The sequence below is a fragment of the Panthera leo genome, chromosome C1 (assembly GCF_018350215.1).
Source record: "Panthera leo isolate Ple1 chromosome C1, P.leo_Ple1_pat1.1, whole genome shotgun sequence".
NCBI lineage: Eukaryota > Metazoa > Chordata > Mammalia > Carnivora > Felidae > Panthera > Panthera leo.
In genome coordinates this window covers 38,251,889-38,270,455 of record NC_056686.1, presented here as the reverse complement: position 1 = coordinate 38,270,455, position 18,567 = coordinate 38,251,889, and the positions used below count along the sequence as shown (strand labels likewise).

General features: G+C 44.8%; 1 protein-coding gene across 4 annotated transcripts in view; it reads left to right on the top strand.

The window, feature by feature from the left end:
* Positions 1-18,567, top strand: part of LOC122227036 (BEN domain-containing protein 5) — a 1,450,833-nt gene that overhangs the window by 1,335,180 nt on the left and 97,086 nt on the right. For all 4 annotated transcript variants that reach the window (XM_042951161.1, XM_042951163.1, XM_042951160.1 and 1 more), the window contains exon 9: positions 11,879-11,990. In XM_042951161.1, coding sequence (XP_042807095.1) covers positions 11,879-11,990 — 112 coding nt within the window. The remainder of the gene's footprint in view (positions 1-11,878; positions 11,991-18,567) is intronic.

The window sequence follows — 18,567 nt, the reverse complement described above, 5'->3', positions numbered from 1 at the left end:
TGAACAAAGAAGTGACCAAGCCACAGAGAAGCTAAGTAACTTGCTCAAGGTCACACAGTGAGTGAGTTCCATCGTTAGTCAAGATGAAGTGCAAGTGACAACAGGGGCCAGACAGAGCCTCACCTCCCAGAAACTCTCTCCTGCTTTATGTAACCTGAGCGATGTTTCTAAGGAGGTTGAAAGGACATTGGGGCTGGCAGTGTAATCAGGTGTCTAACCCACAAGTGCACACCGCCAAAACCAATTATTCAAATGAGCTTCCCAGCCAGGTTCCACAGAAAAGGCCAGATGGCTAGATGTCTGTGGAGGCAGCCCCCCATCTCTGTCCCTGCAAGCAGCTGAATAGCATTTCAAAGTTAGAGTTGATAGCAAGTTGATTGTAATAATTGATTCTATGGCAAAGGCAGGCCTCTGAGGAGACAGTAACCCAGAATGAGTGGCTGGGGTTTCTGGAGGAGCAAAACAGTAGAATCAACAACTTTGTCATTTCCAGTCTTAGTTCTTAAACCACTTGAATAGTGTTAGTTGTCTATGTAAAATCCTCCTGTGGCTCCTTGTTCGCCATTAGAAGGAAGCTAAACCCCGTAGCCTGGTATTCAAGGCATGCAGTGTCCAGGAACATCTTTCTCAGGTTCATCTCCCACTGTCCACCTTGCTCTTGTGCTAACATCCTCCATCCGCTCCCCTCACCTTCCTGGGCTGTTTGCAGGGCCCTGAACTGGCCTGCTCTTGCTCACACCTGTGTCTTTCCTGGCAACTCTGCTTAAGAAGCCTTTCCACTCAATCATTTCTTCCCCTTCTTCTTTCTGTCTGTTCCTCCCCCTCCCCACCTTCTTTCCCTCAGATGTTGACACAGCACACACTTCATACTAGGCACTGGGGGCCTGAGGTGGACTTTGCCCTGTGCTTGACCTCAAGGAGGAGGTGTTGGTGAGGTGAGCCTCAAAGGATGAGGGGGAGTTCGCCAGGGGGGAGATTGTCAACATGTTCTAAAACAGAGGAATAATCATGTTAGGTAATAACAGTGTTGATAACAATACAAGCATTAATTGAACTGATACAAGCTACCAGGCCCTGTTCTAACTGTTTTTATGTATTATTTCCACTGAAGATGGAACTCATCATACTCCTGATCCTACTCTCTCCCTACTTCTACCAATTTAGAAGGTGATTGAGGGATCATAAAGATAGGGGTCAAAATACAAGTTTATTATTGGTAAAATCAGGATTTGGAAGGCATGGTTTATCTATGTGGCTAAAACTGACCTCCTTTTACTTCACCCCAAAGTTCAACTTCGCCACCAGCCCCAGGCCAAGCAGAAGGTGAGATGCCTCTCAGAAGGCATACCATGTAGCAGAGAGGAGGTCCCTCCCAGAAGGGTCACTGATCCCAGCAAGCCAGGCCTGGAGAGTCCGGGCCAACAGGCTCTGCCCCTTTCCTCAAGGGGACCAATCAGATAAGTCTCATTGCCTCCCTTGGGGGAGTGGAAACAAGGGATGGAAAGGAAGCCATTCTCCTTATTGCTGGAGACCAAGAGTCCCTGTTGGGGCTGAAAGCAATGGGAGGTTCCTCCCAACAACCCCCTCAACCTGTGAGGTAGGGTCTTGTATTATCCTCATATTACAGACAAGGAAACGGAAGCACATAAAGTGGTTGAACAACTAGCCCAAGGTCCTGAGATATAGGAGATCCAGGAGTCAAAACCAGGGAGCTGCCTTGAAGCCCCAGTGCCTAGCCTCCACATTACTGCCTGAGTCCTGAGTGAGCAGAAAGTCTTGGAGAATGCCAAGTGGTCTGACATGGCTGGTGCACATGGTCACAGCTGCAGACCACAGTGTAGGTTCACACACCACACAAAGCCACCAGCTAAGAAGGCAGGTGGAGGCTGGCATGCAGCCTAAGCCTGATCAGCCTGTGACTTGGAGGAATTGCATCAGCCCACAGGAAGGGGCACCTTCTTGCAGTTAGTTCATAGGATATAAAATGTGTAAGCCTTGTGGGGTATACAGATTAGGGACATGGTTGAAGAAGCTGGAGGAGTAAGTGAGGACCCATTTGTGGAGGGCCCTGGCAGTCATACCAAGACCAAACTATAAGACCAGTTAACATATGTGTGGCACTCATCTCAAACCAGGCAGTTGTCTCCAACATTTTCCACGGCTGATCTCGTTTAATCCTCAAAACGGCCCTCTGAGGTAGCAAGATCAACATTTTGCAGATGAGGGCTGAGCCACAGAGAGGCCACACAGCTAATATGTGGCCGAAGCCAGGATCTTATCCAGGCAATGTGGCTCCAGAGTCTGCATGCAAACTAAGCCACTTTTCAGGCTCAGACCAGGTGGGCAGGGGTCTCACCTGCTCCCAGAGCTTGTGAAGGCCTAAAGGACTTTTCTTCTCTTTTGCGTTTCCTTTGCCCTTTCTCACTTAAAAAACTCAAAGAGATGATTCCTAGCCCCAAGAGCCAGTGCACTCCTTCAGAAAATGTTCCCCCTTGGGTCTTGTTAAATGATTCTTTTGACTCCTGTCAGTGTTCTTATGGAGGGAAAAATAATCTATTGGTTCTGGAATGAACTTCCAGCTCTACTTTTTACAGCTATGTGACCTAGGCCTCTGTTTCCCTGTCTTTGAAATGTGATGATAGGGTTTTACGAAATCTTGGGTCCTTCCAATTGGTGACTGGCTCTCAGAATTGTTTTTTCTTTAATAATTTTTTTAAGTTTATTTATTTATTTTGAGAGAGAGAGACAGAGTGTGCACACAGGAACAGGGGAGGGGCAGAGAGAGGGAGAGAGAGGATCCAAAGCAGGCTCTGTGCTGTCAGCGCAGAACCCAATGTGGGGCTCAGACTCACGAACCATGAGATCATGACCTGAGCAAAACCAAGAGTCCAACGTTTAACCAACTGAGCCACCCAGGAGCCCCAGAATTGTTTTAAGTCACAATGTGGAATGCCCCTGCCCCAAGCCTGGTATTGCTGCCAAGCAGGAGACTGGAGGGAGGAGGCTGAATCCCCAGAGCACATGTTCTCCATGAGAATGGAGAATGCACTCCAACAAAGCTTCTCCTTATCCACTAGTAATAAGTTCTGGGAGAAAGGGCACAGGAATTTTAAGGTTAAAGATGATCCCTTTTCCAGGTGTGGTTTGAGTACTCCCTTTCCCAATCCCACCACCTTGCCAGAAAGGCCACCATTACAGGGTAAAGATCTTGCTGACCCTTGGAGGTAGGAAGTCCTACCTCATTCTAGCTCTGCTATGAACCTTGGGAATGTTCTGAACCACCTCACATGCACACACAACTTGTGCACTGCCCGAAGACTCCTGGTGAAGGGCCAAGGCCAACTGTGACTGCTCCCAACCACATGTCTGGCCAGAGCAAGCATACTTCACCCATTCGGAAGGGGCACCTATTTGCTAACTTGGAGGGGGTACCTTTTGTCAACTTGCATAAAGGTACTTTTCGTGTCAACTTCCATTTGAGATTCAGTTTCCCCATTTAAAAATTAAGGATGTTGCATCCACCCCTCACCTCACATGAGTCCCCTCACTCAGGTGCTGACTTGACTCCCAGGACTGGTAAGAGAATAGAGAGAGGGGCGCCTGGGTGGCTCACTTGGTTAAGCATCCAACTCTTGATTTCGGCTCCGGTCATGATCTCACAGTTCCTGAGATGGAGCCCTGCACTGGGCTCAGTACTGACTACTCAGGCTGCTTGGGATTTTCTCTCTTCCTCTCTCTCTGCCCCTCCCCCTCTTGCAGGTGTGCGCTCTCTCTCTCTCTCTCTCTCAAAATAAATACACATTTAAAAAATCGAGAATAGAGTGATAGCTAAGAATATAGGCTTTAGACCTGGCGGACTGGGTTCAAGTCTTGCCTGTATCACTTGTCCTTTCTGGACTACGACAAATTACTTACACTTTCTGAACCTCTATTCATACAGTTTAATGGAGGTTTGGCTGTGTATCTGGCACTGTGCTAGTATGAAATACTCAATGGCAAATGAAATAGATTCACTTCTTGCCCTCCTGGTGCTTTCAGGTCTTTGAGCAAAACAGATGAATTTGTCCAAGGTCACAAACTACTCAGTGGTAGATCTGGGACACAAACCCAAGTCCTTCTAACTCGGAACGTATTTTCTTATCCATCCTCTGCTTTACCTTTATAGCCCAGGCCACATCCTTGTTGTGATAGTCTAAGAGGGAATGTGAGGGAAATGCTTTAAATATCCTAGTGGTGGTGATAGGGAGTGGGATATATTAGAATTATCCTTTGTGTTTGGGACAAAGGACGCTGCCCACTGTCCTCCATCTCCACCATAGTAGAGCCCACTCCACCTGCTAAGCATTTTGCAGGAGCTGTTGATGACAGATTGCCTGGCATTCCGACACTGGCCAATCAATACAGCTGGAAGGTGCCTCAGGCCAAGGGCAATTGAATCCCAACCTTTTAGTGACATTAAATAAAGCAATATTTATTTTGCTTTTGGTGCAAATATACTTAATCCAATCCAGCTCATTGGTAATGCTGGAAAACTGCTGCATTTGAGAGACAATTGCATGTGTGGTTCGTACACTCTGCCTGTCAGTGCCACCCTTCCAGGAGCATATAGCCCCACAGTGCTCAGATGAGATTGATCTGGAGCCACCAAGCTGTCTTATTCTCTATCCTTTAGAGATGAAAAGGAAATCATAAGGAGGGGAATTAAAATCATTGCTCTCATTCTAGCTGCCATTATGACAGCTAGGATGGGCATGATGCCCTTAACAAGATGGAGCTATTTATTTGCTATTTGAATAATATTCTCTGGAACTATGGGCAGAGGAGGAAGAGATCAATAAAGGAAGAGCAGATAGGAGTAGCTTGGGGTCTCTTTCATAGATCACACAGCCTTACCCATGGCTGGGGGACCTCAAAAAGTCACTGTAGACCATCCTTGCGTCCATAAGATCTTGGCTCAAATCCCAGATCTATATCCTAGTAGTTGTCAAATGATCTTCTAAAGGTCAAATCTCTCTTGGATTTTATTTGCTCACTTATAAAATGAGGATTAATAATACCTACCTTAATTGGTTATTGTGAAAGCATCTAGCTTGTAACAGATACTTAAATGCTTTTCAAAATATGTCTTTAATACCTAAACTTTGTTTGCACATCTTCGGGGTATTCATTCATACATTCGTTCATTCACTCATTCATTCAATAGATATAATGAACCTTCTCTGCACCTGGGTCTGTAGTAGATAAGTTGGAGTGGAGGTGGGCAAGATGACACAAACATAGTCCCTGCCCTCACTGGGCTCACAGTTTGGAAGAAGAAACAAAAGATAATAAAGAGTAAAAAAAAAAAAAAAAAGTCAAGAGTATCTCCAACTCAAGAGAATAAAAGCATACATTATATGGTTACATATAAATTTGACTTCCACAAATTTGGATTTTCTTTTTTTTTTTTTTTAATTTTTGTTTATTTTTGAGAGAGAGAAACAGAGCATGAGCAGGGGAGGGGCAGAAAGAGAGGGAAACACAGAATCCGAAGCAGGCTCCAGGCTAAGAGCTGTCAGCACAGAGCCCTATGTGGGGCTCGAATTCATGAACCATGAGATCATGACCTGAGCCAAAATAGGACACCTAACTGACTGAGCCACCCAGGCATCCCTGGATTTTCTAGAATGATCCCAATGTCAAATATTGTGTCTCATCGGCACCATAAAGAGCCCCATTTATGTCAGGGCATGGGTCCTGACTTGGAGCTCATGCAGAAATTTTGTGTTAAAAATAAATAACAGAATTAGAAGAGCACCAAGAAGACAGAGACCCAGGATTTCACACTCAGTGACTCTAATTTGGCAATCATACTGTAAGAGCTCGACATCTGGAGGTCACCTTGTTCATTCCTCTGTCTTTAGGCAGATGGTTTGGGTCCTGAAACCACTGAAGAGAAAGAGCTGCATCAGCCCTGCCCTCCTGGTGCTTATAGCCTAGTTAAGGACAGAAGCATAATACATTAGTTGCCTGTTAGAAATATGTATAATTTCCAACCATTCTCACTTCGCTGACTGTACATGTCACACCCTCTGCCTGGAATGCTCTCTCAGGACTTGATTTTTGGCAAATTCCCATCCCTTCTTCAAAGTTCAGAGCAAGTTAAGAACTCCTAGAGGCAAAGATTGGGTCCCATGTAAATCTCGAATGTTGAAAAATGCATGCAGTTAATGTTAAGATATTGGCAATCCTTGACTATTTGGTGTTTCTTTTAAAAACTGTATCAATCCTTTTCCTAGAATATTTTGTTTTCTTTGTATTTTAACTTTATCAGTAATGTGTGTTTCCTTCAAGTCCCTAACTTTGGAGATAAAGCCCAATTATTGATGCTTTAAAATCATATAATAAGATTTATAGCAGCATTATTTACAATAGCCAAGATATAGAAACAGCCCACGTGTCCATCGATTGATGGATGGATAAAAAGATGTGTATACATACACAATGGAATATTATTAATCCATAAAAAAGAATAAAACCTTGCCATTTGCAATGACATGGATGGAGCTAGAGATTATAATGCTAAGCAAAATAAGTCAATCAGAGCAAGACAAATATCATATGATTTCACTTATATGTAAAACTTAAGAAACAGAACAATGAGCAAAAGAAGAGAGAGAGAGAGAGAGAAACCAAGAAACAGACTCTTAACTATACAGAGTAAATGGGTGGTTAGTAGAGGGGATGGGGGTGGGGGGATGGATTAAATAGGTGATGGGGATTAAGGAGTGCACTTATTGTGACGAGCATAGGATGATGTATGGAAATGTTGGATCACTATATTGTATCTCTGAAAGTAATGTAATACTATATTTTAACTAATTGGAATTAAAATAAAAACTTAAAAAGTAAAAAAAAAAACAAAAAACAAAAAACAACCACAACAAAAAAATGTATAATGAGACAGCTGGACGAGACCTCCCTGAATGAAATACAACCTACTTGTTTTACAAAGAAGAGCATGGAGCCAGGGGAGGGGAAGTGACTTTCTCAAGTTGATATAGACATAAAGGGCAAGACCTGTCCTCCTGGCCTCCAGCCAGGTGGGGCTCCTGCATCTTCACTAAAGTGTTTTCTTTAGTAAATACCCACCTGCTGATAGACTATTGCCATGAGAAGTGTTCTTTAAAAATCAGCTCAAAAAGTACCCAGCACAGGTCCTACTCACTGAGGAGTTTGACAAGTGCTTTAAATTCTACAGAGCTCTAGGATTCTTTGAGGATTGAGGTGCCTTGAGTCACCAGCCACACTTTATTTTCATCAGCAGGCTGGATGAAGGTGTTGACCTTTGAGGATCTTTGCCTCTAACTCTTTCTCTTAAGTTTTGAATCTCACTCTTTTGAATGAAAGAGGCTTCCTGGAAGCAGCATGGCCAAATGGGAAAACCAACTTGGGCTAATTCACCCTGATTCTAGTCTGGGCCTTGTGGAATACCAGTTAAGTGACCTTGAATGAATAGCTTACCTTCTCTGGACTTCAGTGCTCCCACTTAAAAAATGGAATCCAGCTGTGTGCCTGGATGGTTGTAAGAACTATATCAGGAGATTGGGAAATTCTTGGGAAAGCATGAAATGCTCATTCAACAACTACTTCTTCAATGTCTACGATAATCCAGACTCCTTCTCAGGCCTAAGAATACAAACATAAATAAGACATCATCCTCAATTAATTACTATATCTTTTGCTGTAGCCAATCTGATGGAGGTAGGAGGGGGAGCAATGGATGCCATGGGAACAAAGGAAAACTACCTATCCCACATTTGCAGAGAGTAAGTCAGGAAGCCTTCCTGGAGGAGGTGACATTTAGGTTCAAACAATTTCAACAATACCACAGTCCCCACCACTGCCACTGTCATCACTGGCTACAATTTATTTAATATTCAGTCTGTTCTGAGGATTCTGCTGGACCATTATTAGTTCATGTTCACAATTCAGGAAGTCAAGGTTGTTTTCCTCATTACACATATGATAAAACAGAAGCAAAAGAGGCTTCAAAAAAAGAAATGTTAAAAAGATCACATAGCTAGTAAGGAGTACAACCAAAGCTTAAACCCAACTGTGACTTCCAAATCTTCTGGTCTTCACAACACTGCCTTACAGGTCTGTGTGACTCTCAGAGGCAAGGCTGAGACTAGTGGAGGAAGTCACTGGGAGACAAATTTCAGCTAAAGAGAAGAAAGACTTTTCTAGCAGAGCTGTCCCAGAATGAGATAAGCTACCTGGGGAGGTGGTGAGTACCAGGTCATAGAAATATGGAGCAAGCTGGTGACTTGGCTAAAACATTGCTTAGGGCATTCTTATTTGGAGGCAGAGGAGAGGTAAGTAAGCTAACCTTCTCTAAGGAACAGTCATTTGTGATTAAGTCCTATTAACAACAATGTTCCATTCCAAGTTTTTAGATGCTCAGTGGAAGCTGGAAGAACTCTGGGAGCATAACACCCAGACCAATGGTTCCATCTTCTTGGTGACCAGCCACTGGGAAGTGAACAATATAGGGGCCTGCTGGAGTTTTCTATAAATTAGGCTACAGAGTTATATGGTTAAGGATGCTTTCCATTAAAGAAACAAGGACTAATTCTAGCCACTTAAGCAAAAAGGGAATTTATAGGAAAGATCACATTTAGAAAACAAACAATTAATAGACTGGCTTTGGAAGGCAGAAAATTGGCTCTTGGCAGAAGTAATCTACTTCTGTACCATGGTGGCACTGCTGTACACCTGACTTCCAGCCTGCATCACCTAGTCCAAGTTTAAATCCTGGGGGAGGTGGCTGTTGCCCGAGTCTGGTTTCCTGTTGCTGCCCTGGCTGGCAAATCACAAAGAGAGAACATGTGGCTCATCTGGTCTTCTGTGGGAGGAAAAAAGGCACCACCATAGTCTCATCATCTGTAATGTTGGAGGAGCATACTCTTCCCAACCCTGTCCCATCTAATCATAGGGTTAGATGCTGGGCATTCCCCCAAAGAAAATGGGCAAATGCCTACCACATTAGGAACATGGACATGCACTCTGATCTGCCTGATTCCCAGACTGGAAGAAAAGATATGGGATATCCCTGACCACTGCTGTCTACTGCCCATTCCAGGCCCCTGTACACTGCAAACTTATTAGTCTATGTCACTCCTATAGGATGTAGCACAAAATAATAACAGAGACACCTGGGTGGCTCAGTCAGTTGAGCATCTGACTTTGGTTCTGGTCATGATCTCGTGGTTCTGTTTCGGATTCTGTACGTCCCTCCTTCTGCCCCTCTCCTGGTCATGCCCTGTCTCTCTCTCTCTCTCTCTCTCTCTCTCTCTCCCAAAAATAAACATTAAAAAATAATAAAAATAAAAATAAAACAATAATAAAATGTTCAACAAAACAACAACATAACATTTTAAAGTTGTTATTATATGTCAGAACCCATGCTAAATTAAGTTCAATACATGTGTTTATCTCATTTAATCCTCACAATATTGTCCTGAATTATAAGTGGACATAAGCCTGAAGCATATCTTCTTTCTCCTGTTAGCCTATGTTCTTAAAGGCCAGGAATGAAGTCTGCTTGTGAACCAGTCCTGACGTCACCTCCTTTCTCTCAAGCACTTTGTTTGTAACCTCTCTGGGTTTCAGTTTCCACATCTGCAAAATGGGAATAGTAATAGCACCACCCTCATAACATTAACTTCAATTACGTATTTTGTATTTGGTAAAGTACTTAGTTCTTGAGACCACAGTAATGTCAGCAAATGTTCTCTTGATTGTGTTTGCTTCATTGGGTGATGCTGTTGTAACCTAGATGTAGGGCTATCTCTGTTCTTACTCTGCAAGCAGTAAAAAGCCAGCATCAGCACCAGGTTGATCTCAACACAGCAATACAAAATAATAATAATAATAATAATAATAATAATAATAATAATAATAAAACTCTTTGCAGGAATTCAAAGCCCTTCACATTTCACCGCCACCTCCCTTTATAGCCTTACCGTCACCACCTCCCCACTACATACTCTATGACTTAGCCAAACCAAACTGTCCACTATTCCCCCAGTATCCTGGGTGGATTCACAGTTCCTTTCTTTGCTTCTATATTTCCTTTCGCCCCCAACACCTGGAAAAATTCTATTCATCCAGCAAGGCTCAACTCAAATGACTTCTCCTCAATGATGCCTTTCCCCATGTGACTCATGAAACATTAGCTATTCTCCTACAGGGTTCCGACAATGCTTATTTTAAGTGACAAGGGGAAATTTTTATTTACCACCCCCATTCTTATCCCAACCATCTTGAAGGAGAGGTAGATTCCGAGTACAATCCTTTATTTTTCTGAGTAGGGTGATAGATGGGGGATAGAAATTTAATAAATTGAGAGGGGGTTAAACTATATTGCTTAAGGAAAGAGAGGAGCTTGGAGGATAAGATGGGGGTGTAAAATAGTGAATCAGAGGGATAGAGGAGAAAAAGGAGGACAATTGAGGCCCAGAAGACAAAGAGAATGATACCCATCAGTTTTGAATCTGGTTAAAAATCTGCAAAGAGCAGACTTTTATCCTGTAGGTGATGAAGACCTATAGATGAATCTTGATTAGGAAAGCAAGCCAATCAGATCTGTGTGGGAGACAGTCTGGGGATTATAATAGGATGGCCTGGAGAGAAGGAAAGTGGCAATTAGAATTGTGAGCAAGCACAGAGTTTCAGGAACTTGTACCTCAGCCTGGGCTGGGCTGGAGAGTACCTAGAGTGTGTGAAGGCCTGGTGGATGGTGGCATGGGGACAGAGACCTGGAGGTGACATCTCTTCCCAAGTCTAAGCAGGGCTTTGAGTAGATCTGAAGTGAGAAAAGGAGGAAGAGGGAAGAGAAGAGAACCAGAAGCCATGATTGCACTTGTCCTAGTGAGGTTCTTTAATGTGCTCAAGGGAGAGTATGGAGAAGCTGGTCAGGATAGCCTCCACTGAGCTGGTGACATTTGAACACAGATTTGAAATAAGTAAGAATGAGTCATTAAGATATCTGGAGGGAGAGTATTTGAGCAGAGGAACAGCCTATACAAAAGCCCTGAGACAAGATGCACCTGGTGTGTTGAAGGAACAGTGAGGACTCCAGCATCTGGCACAGAGAAAGCAAGAGGGATGGTGGTAGGAGCTGAAGCAGAGAGGTTGGCAGAGAAGGACCACATGGGGACTTGTAGCTTGTGGGGGGCTTTACTCTGCATCTAATAGGGACCATTTGAGGAAAGAGACATAATTTTACTTATGTTTTAGAGGATCACCCTGGATGTTGTGTGGAAAATGGGGGTGTAAGGGGAAGATAAGGTGAGAGGTGGGCTGGGAGGATGTCAGGATGGAAATAAGACCAGGTAAGAGATTATTACAATACTTGGGACCTTGGTCCAAGCTCGAGGTAATATCAGTGGAGGTGATAAAAAGGAGTTGATTCTTAATACATTTTGAAGGTAGAGACAATGGGTTACCTATGGGTAGGAGACAGAGAGGAATAATAGGGACACCAGTGACTTCAGCCTGAACATTTCTTTCTACTGCTCTGTGTAACAAATGTACATATATCTGCGGTCTCAGAGAGTGGATACTGAAGTCAGACTCATCGACAGAAATATCTGAACTTCTCTGTGACTCAGCTTCTTCTTATGTAAAGTGGGAATTATAACAGTAGTGGCTTCATAGGGTTGTTGAAAGCATTGAATGAATTAATACATGTAAAATGTTTAGAACTGTCTCTGGCAAAAAATAAAGGCTAGATAAGTGACATAATGATTGTTCCTACTCCTAACTGTATTTTGGTAAGTGAGAAGCTTGGTTTGTCCTGTTCATACTGACTCTGACTTTGGGTATTGCCCAGGTGCTCTCTAATGGGGTTTGACCTGAACCGTCACTGGCTGGATCCCTCTCCGTGGGCTCACCCTACCCTACATGGAGTGAAACAGCTCATCATCCAGATGTACAATGACCCAGTGAGTAACCAAACCCATTCAGCACCTGCTGGTTTTATGCCTTAATCTGGGAAAGGGCAGCGTTGTACTGGGGATATCTACTAGGAGCTACAAATTAGGAGTGCAGGGTCAAACCAGGGTGGGTATTAGGCCTCCTGGTCTCATCTCTAAATGAGTAGCTTCCCCTCCCTTCACAAATACTGGGTTCAGTTGGGTTCAGGAGGTCTCATGGGATAAAGGAAATATATTGAAACAGATTCACATTTGTCAAGGCTCTTTGGCTACAAGCAAAAGAAATACAACTTGAATTATGCGAAATAGAGAATTTATTACAAGAGTCCCAGAATACTGTAGACTGGCCCTCCTCCCCTGTAGGACACAGGTGTCAAGTGTCACATCTAGTGACTCCCATCACTGGAGAGTGATTCGTTCTCATTTTCTAGTTCCAGTTCCAAAAGGACCATGACTGGACTAGTTGTGAGGACATGCTACCACTGGGCAAGTCAACTGTGGCCCCAGAAGCAAGCATATGTAAGACAGGACAGCCTCACTGGAACCACATGGTTGGACTTAGGGGCTATGGTGGTGGTGGTGGTGGTGGTAGTGAACTTGTTCCCAGAGAAGAGGGCCTGCTATTCCAGAAAGAAGGAGAACAATGGGTGTCCATATTGAGTTTTCTCATAGGGGTAAGACTTTTAAGAAATAGGAGAAGACATTGGGGTTTCATAGGTTAGAGAAAGGAGGACGACCATAGTCATTCTATCTCTGAAGAGCTATCAGAGAGGACAGGACAGACATCTTCTGGGTGAAGGCCAAAGGTAGAGGTAAGACCTGTAGAGAAATAGAACTTTTTAACATTTAGAGCTGCCTGAGCCAGAGTGGGTGTAGGAGCTGTGAACTTTGCCTTACTAAAAGTGTTCACCTTGAAGCTAAATGACACTGTCAAAATGGCGTATAGAGGAGATTCAGTTGGAAGACGCTGTAGTGAGATGGCATCTGAATCTCTTCTAACTTTGATGACTGTGATTTCATGATCCCTTGATTTCCATAGCCCCTAAATTTTTTTCTGATCTGGCTGGTTATAGATATTCAATAACTATTGGTTGAATTGAATTGGATTAACTATGGCAAATCGTGTTATGCCAACTGTAATGTGGTTTATAGATAGAAAACAGTTATTCACTGAGGGGACTATGAAGAATGGCTTTAAAAAAAAAAGACATGGGACAGTGATAAGGTAGGAGCCATTGAACAAAATGGTATTTTAGATGAATCCCTGAGGAGAGAGGTGGGGGGGCGGGGCATGGAGGAAGAACCAAAGCGAAGAGGGTTAGGTTTGCTAAAGAGAAGAGGCTTCAGCCTGCCATTGCTATCATCAATTGGAAGTCATTGGTTTGCTCACAAACAACTGGACACTCGTCCATGCTATAGAGCATAAATCAGGCAAGAATGAGTGACAGAGATATGTAGACACTTTCTGTGCCATGAATAGGTTGCTCATCAGCTGGCTGGAACTTAATAAACACACGGGGAGGCTGAGCTCGTTGCATAAGCTGTGTTGTTCCTGACAGTCCACTCCTTTAAGTCCTAAGCAAGAACAGGGAGCACTAACCTGGGAGTCAAGGATCCCAGCTCCCTCCACCTCTTCTCTTTTCCCCACCCCTCTCTCCCTGCCCAGGCTTTTACTCCAGTCTTGCCTTCCATATTTCTACAAATATTTATCAAGTAGTTTCTACATACTGGCATTGAGGCTTTTTCTAGTAGTGAACAAAACCCTAACCCTGGCAATCTGCAGGGAAATAGACATTAAGTAAGTAAATACTGGTAAATACAGATTTACAAATTGTGTGTGGAATTACGGGGGGAGAAAAAAGCACCGAGAATGTAACCTGTGGGTAGGATGGTTATAAGTTTTGGCTTGCCTGGGGCAGTTCCCACTTATACCTGTTGTCCTAGAGTATGAACAGGGCCCCCTTTCGCTCTTAGAAGTGTCCCAGTTTGGATGATAAATTATACCGTCTCTCTACTTAAAAGCTATGTAAAAGCACTTAGCAGAGTACCTCGTGTGTAGTAGATCCTCAACAAACATTATTTGGATTGGATTAAAAGTCACATTTGACTTTAAGGGACATTGTGTCCAATTGCAGACACTGCAGTACCCAAAAGCATCTGCCCTAATAGCTTTAAATGCTTTCTACTCCTGACCTTCACTGTTGCGCACATCATCATAATCACTCAACCCAAAGCTGTGTGAACTGCCAGGACAGCTTCTGGCCTTGTTTCTAAATGCTCACAGCCTCACTCCTTCATCCCAGTGGCCTTCTGCTTGACAGAATCAGCAAGCAGGGGATCAGCAGACCCTCACTGGTGGGCAGGGACTATGTCTGTGAGCATCGTCGTTCCTCACCGAACCCCTTCAGGTTCTAGCTGGATGCTGGGAATAATCAGAGCTGCTGTCCACCCCTAAGGAGTTCACAGCCTGGTAGAGACAGGTATTTACAGGCAGTTATTCCAGGTGCATTTGTAGAGGGAGGCACAGGGGCTGTGGGAGCCCATGGAAGGAACCCAACCCAGGAGACCACACCTGAGCTGATGCGTGAAAGATTCCCAGGGCAGGGAAAGCTTTCCAGGAAAAGGAGACATCTGTGCATCTGCCTTGAGAGGGAGGCACCCTCAGGAGATTTCCAAGTCATTCAGTGTGGCTAGTACTAGGAGCAGACAGAAGGGCAGAGAGGGTTATGATACAGGGTGCAATTTGGACTTTTAAGCAGGGAAATGATAGGATCAGGTTTGCATTTCAGAAAGACCCCTCTGGTGTCTATAAGGGGGCCATTTTGGAGGGTCAGGGGGCCAGGATAGAGGCTGGAGACCAGTAGAGCTTACTGCTATAGGCTTGGAGAGGCATTATGGAGGGAGATGAGGGCAGCTTAGTGCCTGGCTGATTGGATGGGAAGGGGTCTTGCATGATGCCCATCGTTTGGCCTGGACAGTGGAGTGGATGTGGTACCCTTCCTGAGATGGGAACTCAGGAGGGGCAGCGAGACTGGGCACAAACTTTAGACATGTTGACTTTGAAGTTGAGCAAAAGTAGTATGTCCAACCTACACTGTGAGTCTCAGGCACGAGCTCTTCTGTGTCCCCACCTGACAACAGGAGCCTGGTGTCCTGTGTTGATGATGGCATTTACTTCAAAGGCTGCTTTCCTAGCCCTTTGCTCACTAAGCCCTTTCCCCCGCCCTATGGGTCTTGGAAACTAAGTGATGATCTTGACCATGGAGTGTTTCACCCAGAGGACTGTACTGGATCTCAGACATAAAGTGTTTTATGCCCCACTCCTGGGACAGCTCCCTGTGGACAGCCTGGCCTTTGTTTACCAGTTGTGATGAACTGTCCCCTAGGCAGAGTCTGGCTGATTCATCTCAGAGTCGCCAGTGCCCAGCAGGGACCCAGCTCTGAGCAGGCACTCAGTGTAAATGCTGAGCAAATGATGAAGTAAACCAGAGCCTCTGTGAGTTGGTTTTAATATGATTTCCCTGATGAAAAGAAGCAACTGGGCCGTATTACCTCTCCCCAGTCTCACCTCCCACTCAAAGTGTCCCGGATGCTGCCACCACCATCCATGTGTCCTTTTTTCCTGAAGACTCTGGTGTATGGACATAAAGCCTCTCCTAGGTTTCCCTGCAACCTGCTGAGATTGTCCTAAACTCTCAGGGACAAAACCTGAGATGGTATTACCTGCTCTGGTTCCCACGACACAGGCTTCTGGTCACCTTCACTAATATGCTCCATTCGTAGCCTCAGTGCCCACCCCATTCTACCCACCATTGAACTTAGCTTTCTCTGGCAACCCAGAGCCCCCTCAGATCCCTGGGTTTCAGTCTTCCCACCGTCCAAACATGTCTTACTCGGGAGCTGCTCTTCGACATTTCATCACCTTCAGTGGTGAAGACCAGGGGAGCCAGTTCCATCTCTGCTCTATATCCAGGTTTCTCCTTTCCATTCTGAAGTTAGGTCTGAGTACTCTACCTCTTCCCCAGGTAATTAGCCCCAGAAATGACATCACCTTTCAGGTGAGAGCTCAGCCCTACCCATGGAAATTTGGCTTTATCCTGGCACACGCACCATCAGCCACACAACCAGAGCCACTTGCACACAAGAGCACACACAGGGCCCTCCTCTCTCACCTATGTCCAGTTACAATCTTAAAAAGTTAAGCCCATTTACGAATGAGCTTCCTAGGACCACTCATCTATAAGTCTCCTAATGCCTAACGATCTGAGAGGCACACCCAGAGAAGTGTTCGGCAAAGATAAACAAAAAAGCAGGTGTTGCTTTAAAATGCTCAGTTAATTGAATGAAGTGCACATTTCTCAATGCATGGGCAAACCCTTTGTAACCTCTGGGGTCATAGAGATTAATGGGGCAGGATCTCAGGTCAGGAAGAACTCATAATCTGATGGGAAGTCCAGACTCTTAAGAACAGTTTTAATCCAAGGCAGCCAGGAAGGTGTGCTATGGTAGAGAAAATGCAATGCTTTGGAAATATGGGGTTGGGAGAGATTCATCCAATATGTGTGGTGTCTGAAGGATAGTTTTCTCAAGGATTTTGGACTGGGCCTCTAGCAATGGCGGCTGTAGTTTAGGGGTGAGGGAGGTTACAGGGAAAGGGGAGAGGGCATTCCAGGGAAAGCTCTCAGAGAAGTGAGAGAGGCCTCAGCTGCTGAGCTGGTATGCAGGATTTATGACAGGCAGCGCAAGAGGGCAGTGTGAGAGGCAGATGGGAAGAAGCTCATGGGTGAGTGAACATGGAGCAAAGGAATTTGGCTTCTTCCTATGGCCCCATGCTCTCTTCTTATTAAAATCAAAGTCTTAGGCCCTCTTTTGCATTGATTTTTGATTGAATTAAAAAAAATCAAAGCTATGGAACAAAACACCACTTGTTAGGAATATTCCAAGCACACACCCTCTCTCAATCTTAAGAATCAGTGTAGTCAATGGAGAGCCATCAAAAACATTTGAGCAAGGGAGACAGAGATCAATGAATAGTATTTCCATCCACTCAGTCCCCCAATTTAAAAACTTAAGTCATTCTAAAATTTAAATCCAACTGGATCTCTCCCTGCCTGATTAAGACTTTTCAATGACTCCCTATTATTTGTGGAATAAAGGCCAATGTTCCAGGAGTGCTATTCAAAGACATGCCTCATGCATATCCAGCACGTAACAGAGAACATGGCACCAGAGAGAATATTATGTTGAATGACATATGCTTTAGAAACTTACGAAAGCTGCAGTGTGGAGAGTGGATCAAAGGAGATGAGACGAAACGAAAGGAGAGAGTCCCGTTCAGTGCTTATTCCAGTAGTGCAGGTGAAGGACAATGAGATCTGAACTGGAGAGTGGTGAGCACAGCTGCTAAGAAGACTCCCTAAGGACTGACAGTGGGAGGTGAGTGGGTCCCCTCCTGCCCTTTCTTTTGCCCCCCGAGTCCCCCAAGAACCCAAGGGTCGCTTTTGCGAGGGGCTTCTATGCTCCAGGGGCGGGGGGCAGGGGGTGGTGGTGGGGATTCCTCCTTTTTCCTGGAGGAGAAAGGCCTGTGTTGCTATAACAACTTGGCTGTAGCTCTTAGACAGATCTGTTTCCTTAAATCATTTAAGGAAAATTAGCTGCCATAACAACATGGAGCAGTTTTTAAAATAGAGCAACACAGGGCCGGGTTGTTTTTTTTTTTTTTTTTTCCCTTGCTTGCCTCCTGTAGTCCTCAAGATAAGCTGCTCTCTTTCTGTCAAATAAATAAATAAGTTATAACACATCTGCATGACAAACAGAGCAGCCGGTGGCATGGTCATCTAACACACACAGAACCAGCTCTCATTCATACTACACGGAAAACACACACACACACACACTCACACAGTCACACAATGTGGAGATGTGCAGAAAATGCCTACATTCACATACCGAAAACAAAGTATATGCATAAAAGCACCATGGACACGGTGCATACAAGACAGACACATAGATAGGTGTCAAGTTATACATGATCACACATGGAACGTACACACAAACACACAGCTAGGCAGTCTCCCCACCCAGTCAAAATGGCAGGAAGTGGCCCTTGAGGTCTGCTCTTCGCATGGGCAGAGGTTTCACCGGGTCGCTAGACCAGAAGGCCCTGAGACGGTAGCTCCTCACTAGAAACCAGGGGGTGCCTGTGTGCTCATACCTGACAGCCTGGGAGAGGAGTCTTGCTACTGGAAAGGGTAAACCCACCTTGGCAAGCGGGGGGGTAGAAGGTTGGGGGCACTCCATCCCCACGCACATACACACTTAGGGGCAAACCAGGAGAGGAGGCCACAGCCATGGCCTTGGGCTGGGAAAATACTCCCCCTGTGGCAGGGTGCTTATCACCCCCTAGGAGGAGGCTGTACCACATCCCTAGGGCATTTGCAGACTGTCTCCCTGAGGCCTCAGGAGCTCTGGACTGTAGGTTCCCAAGCTTTTGTTGCATCCACATGTCTCTGGCTATATTACCCCAAAGATCCCCTGCAGGGAGCAGCTAAAGCCTGTGAAGAGAGACTGAGAATACTAGCCACCC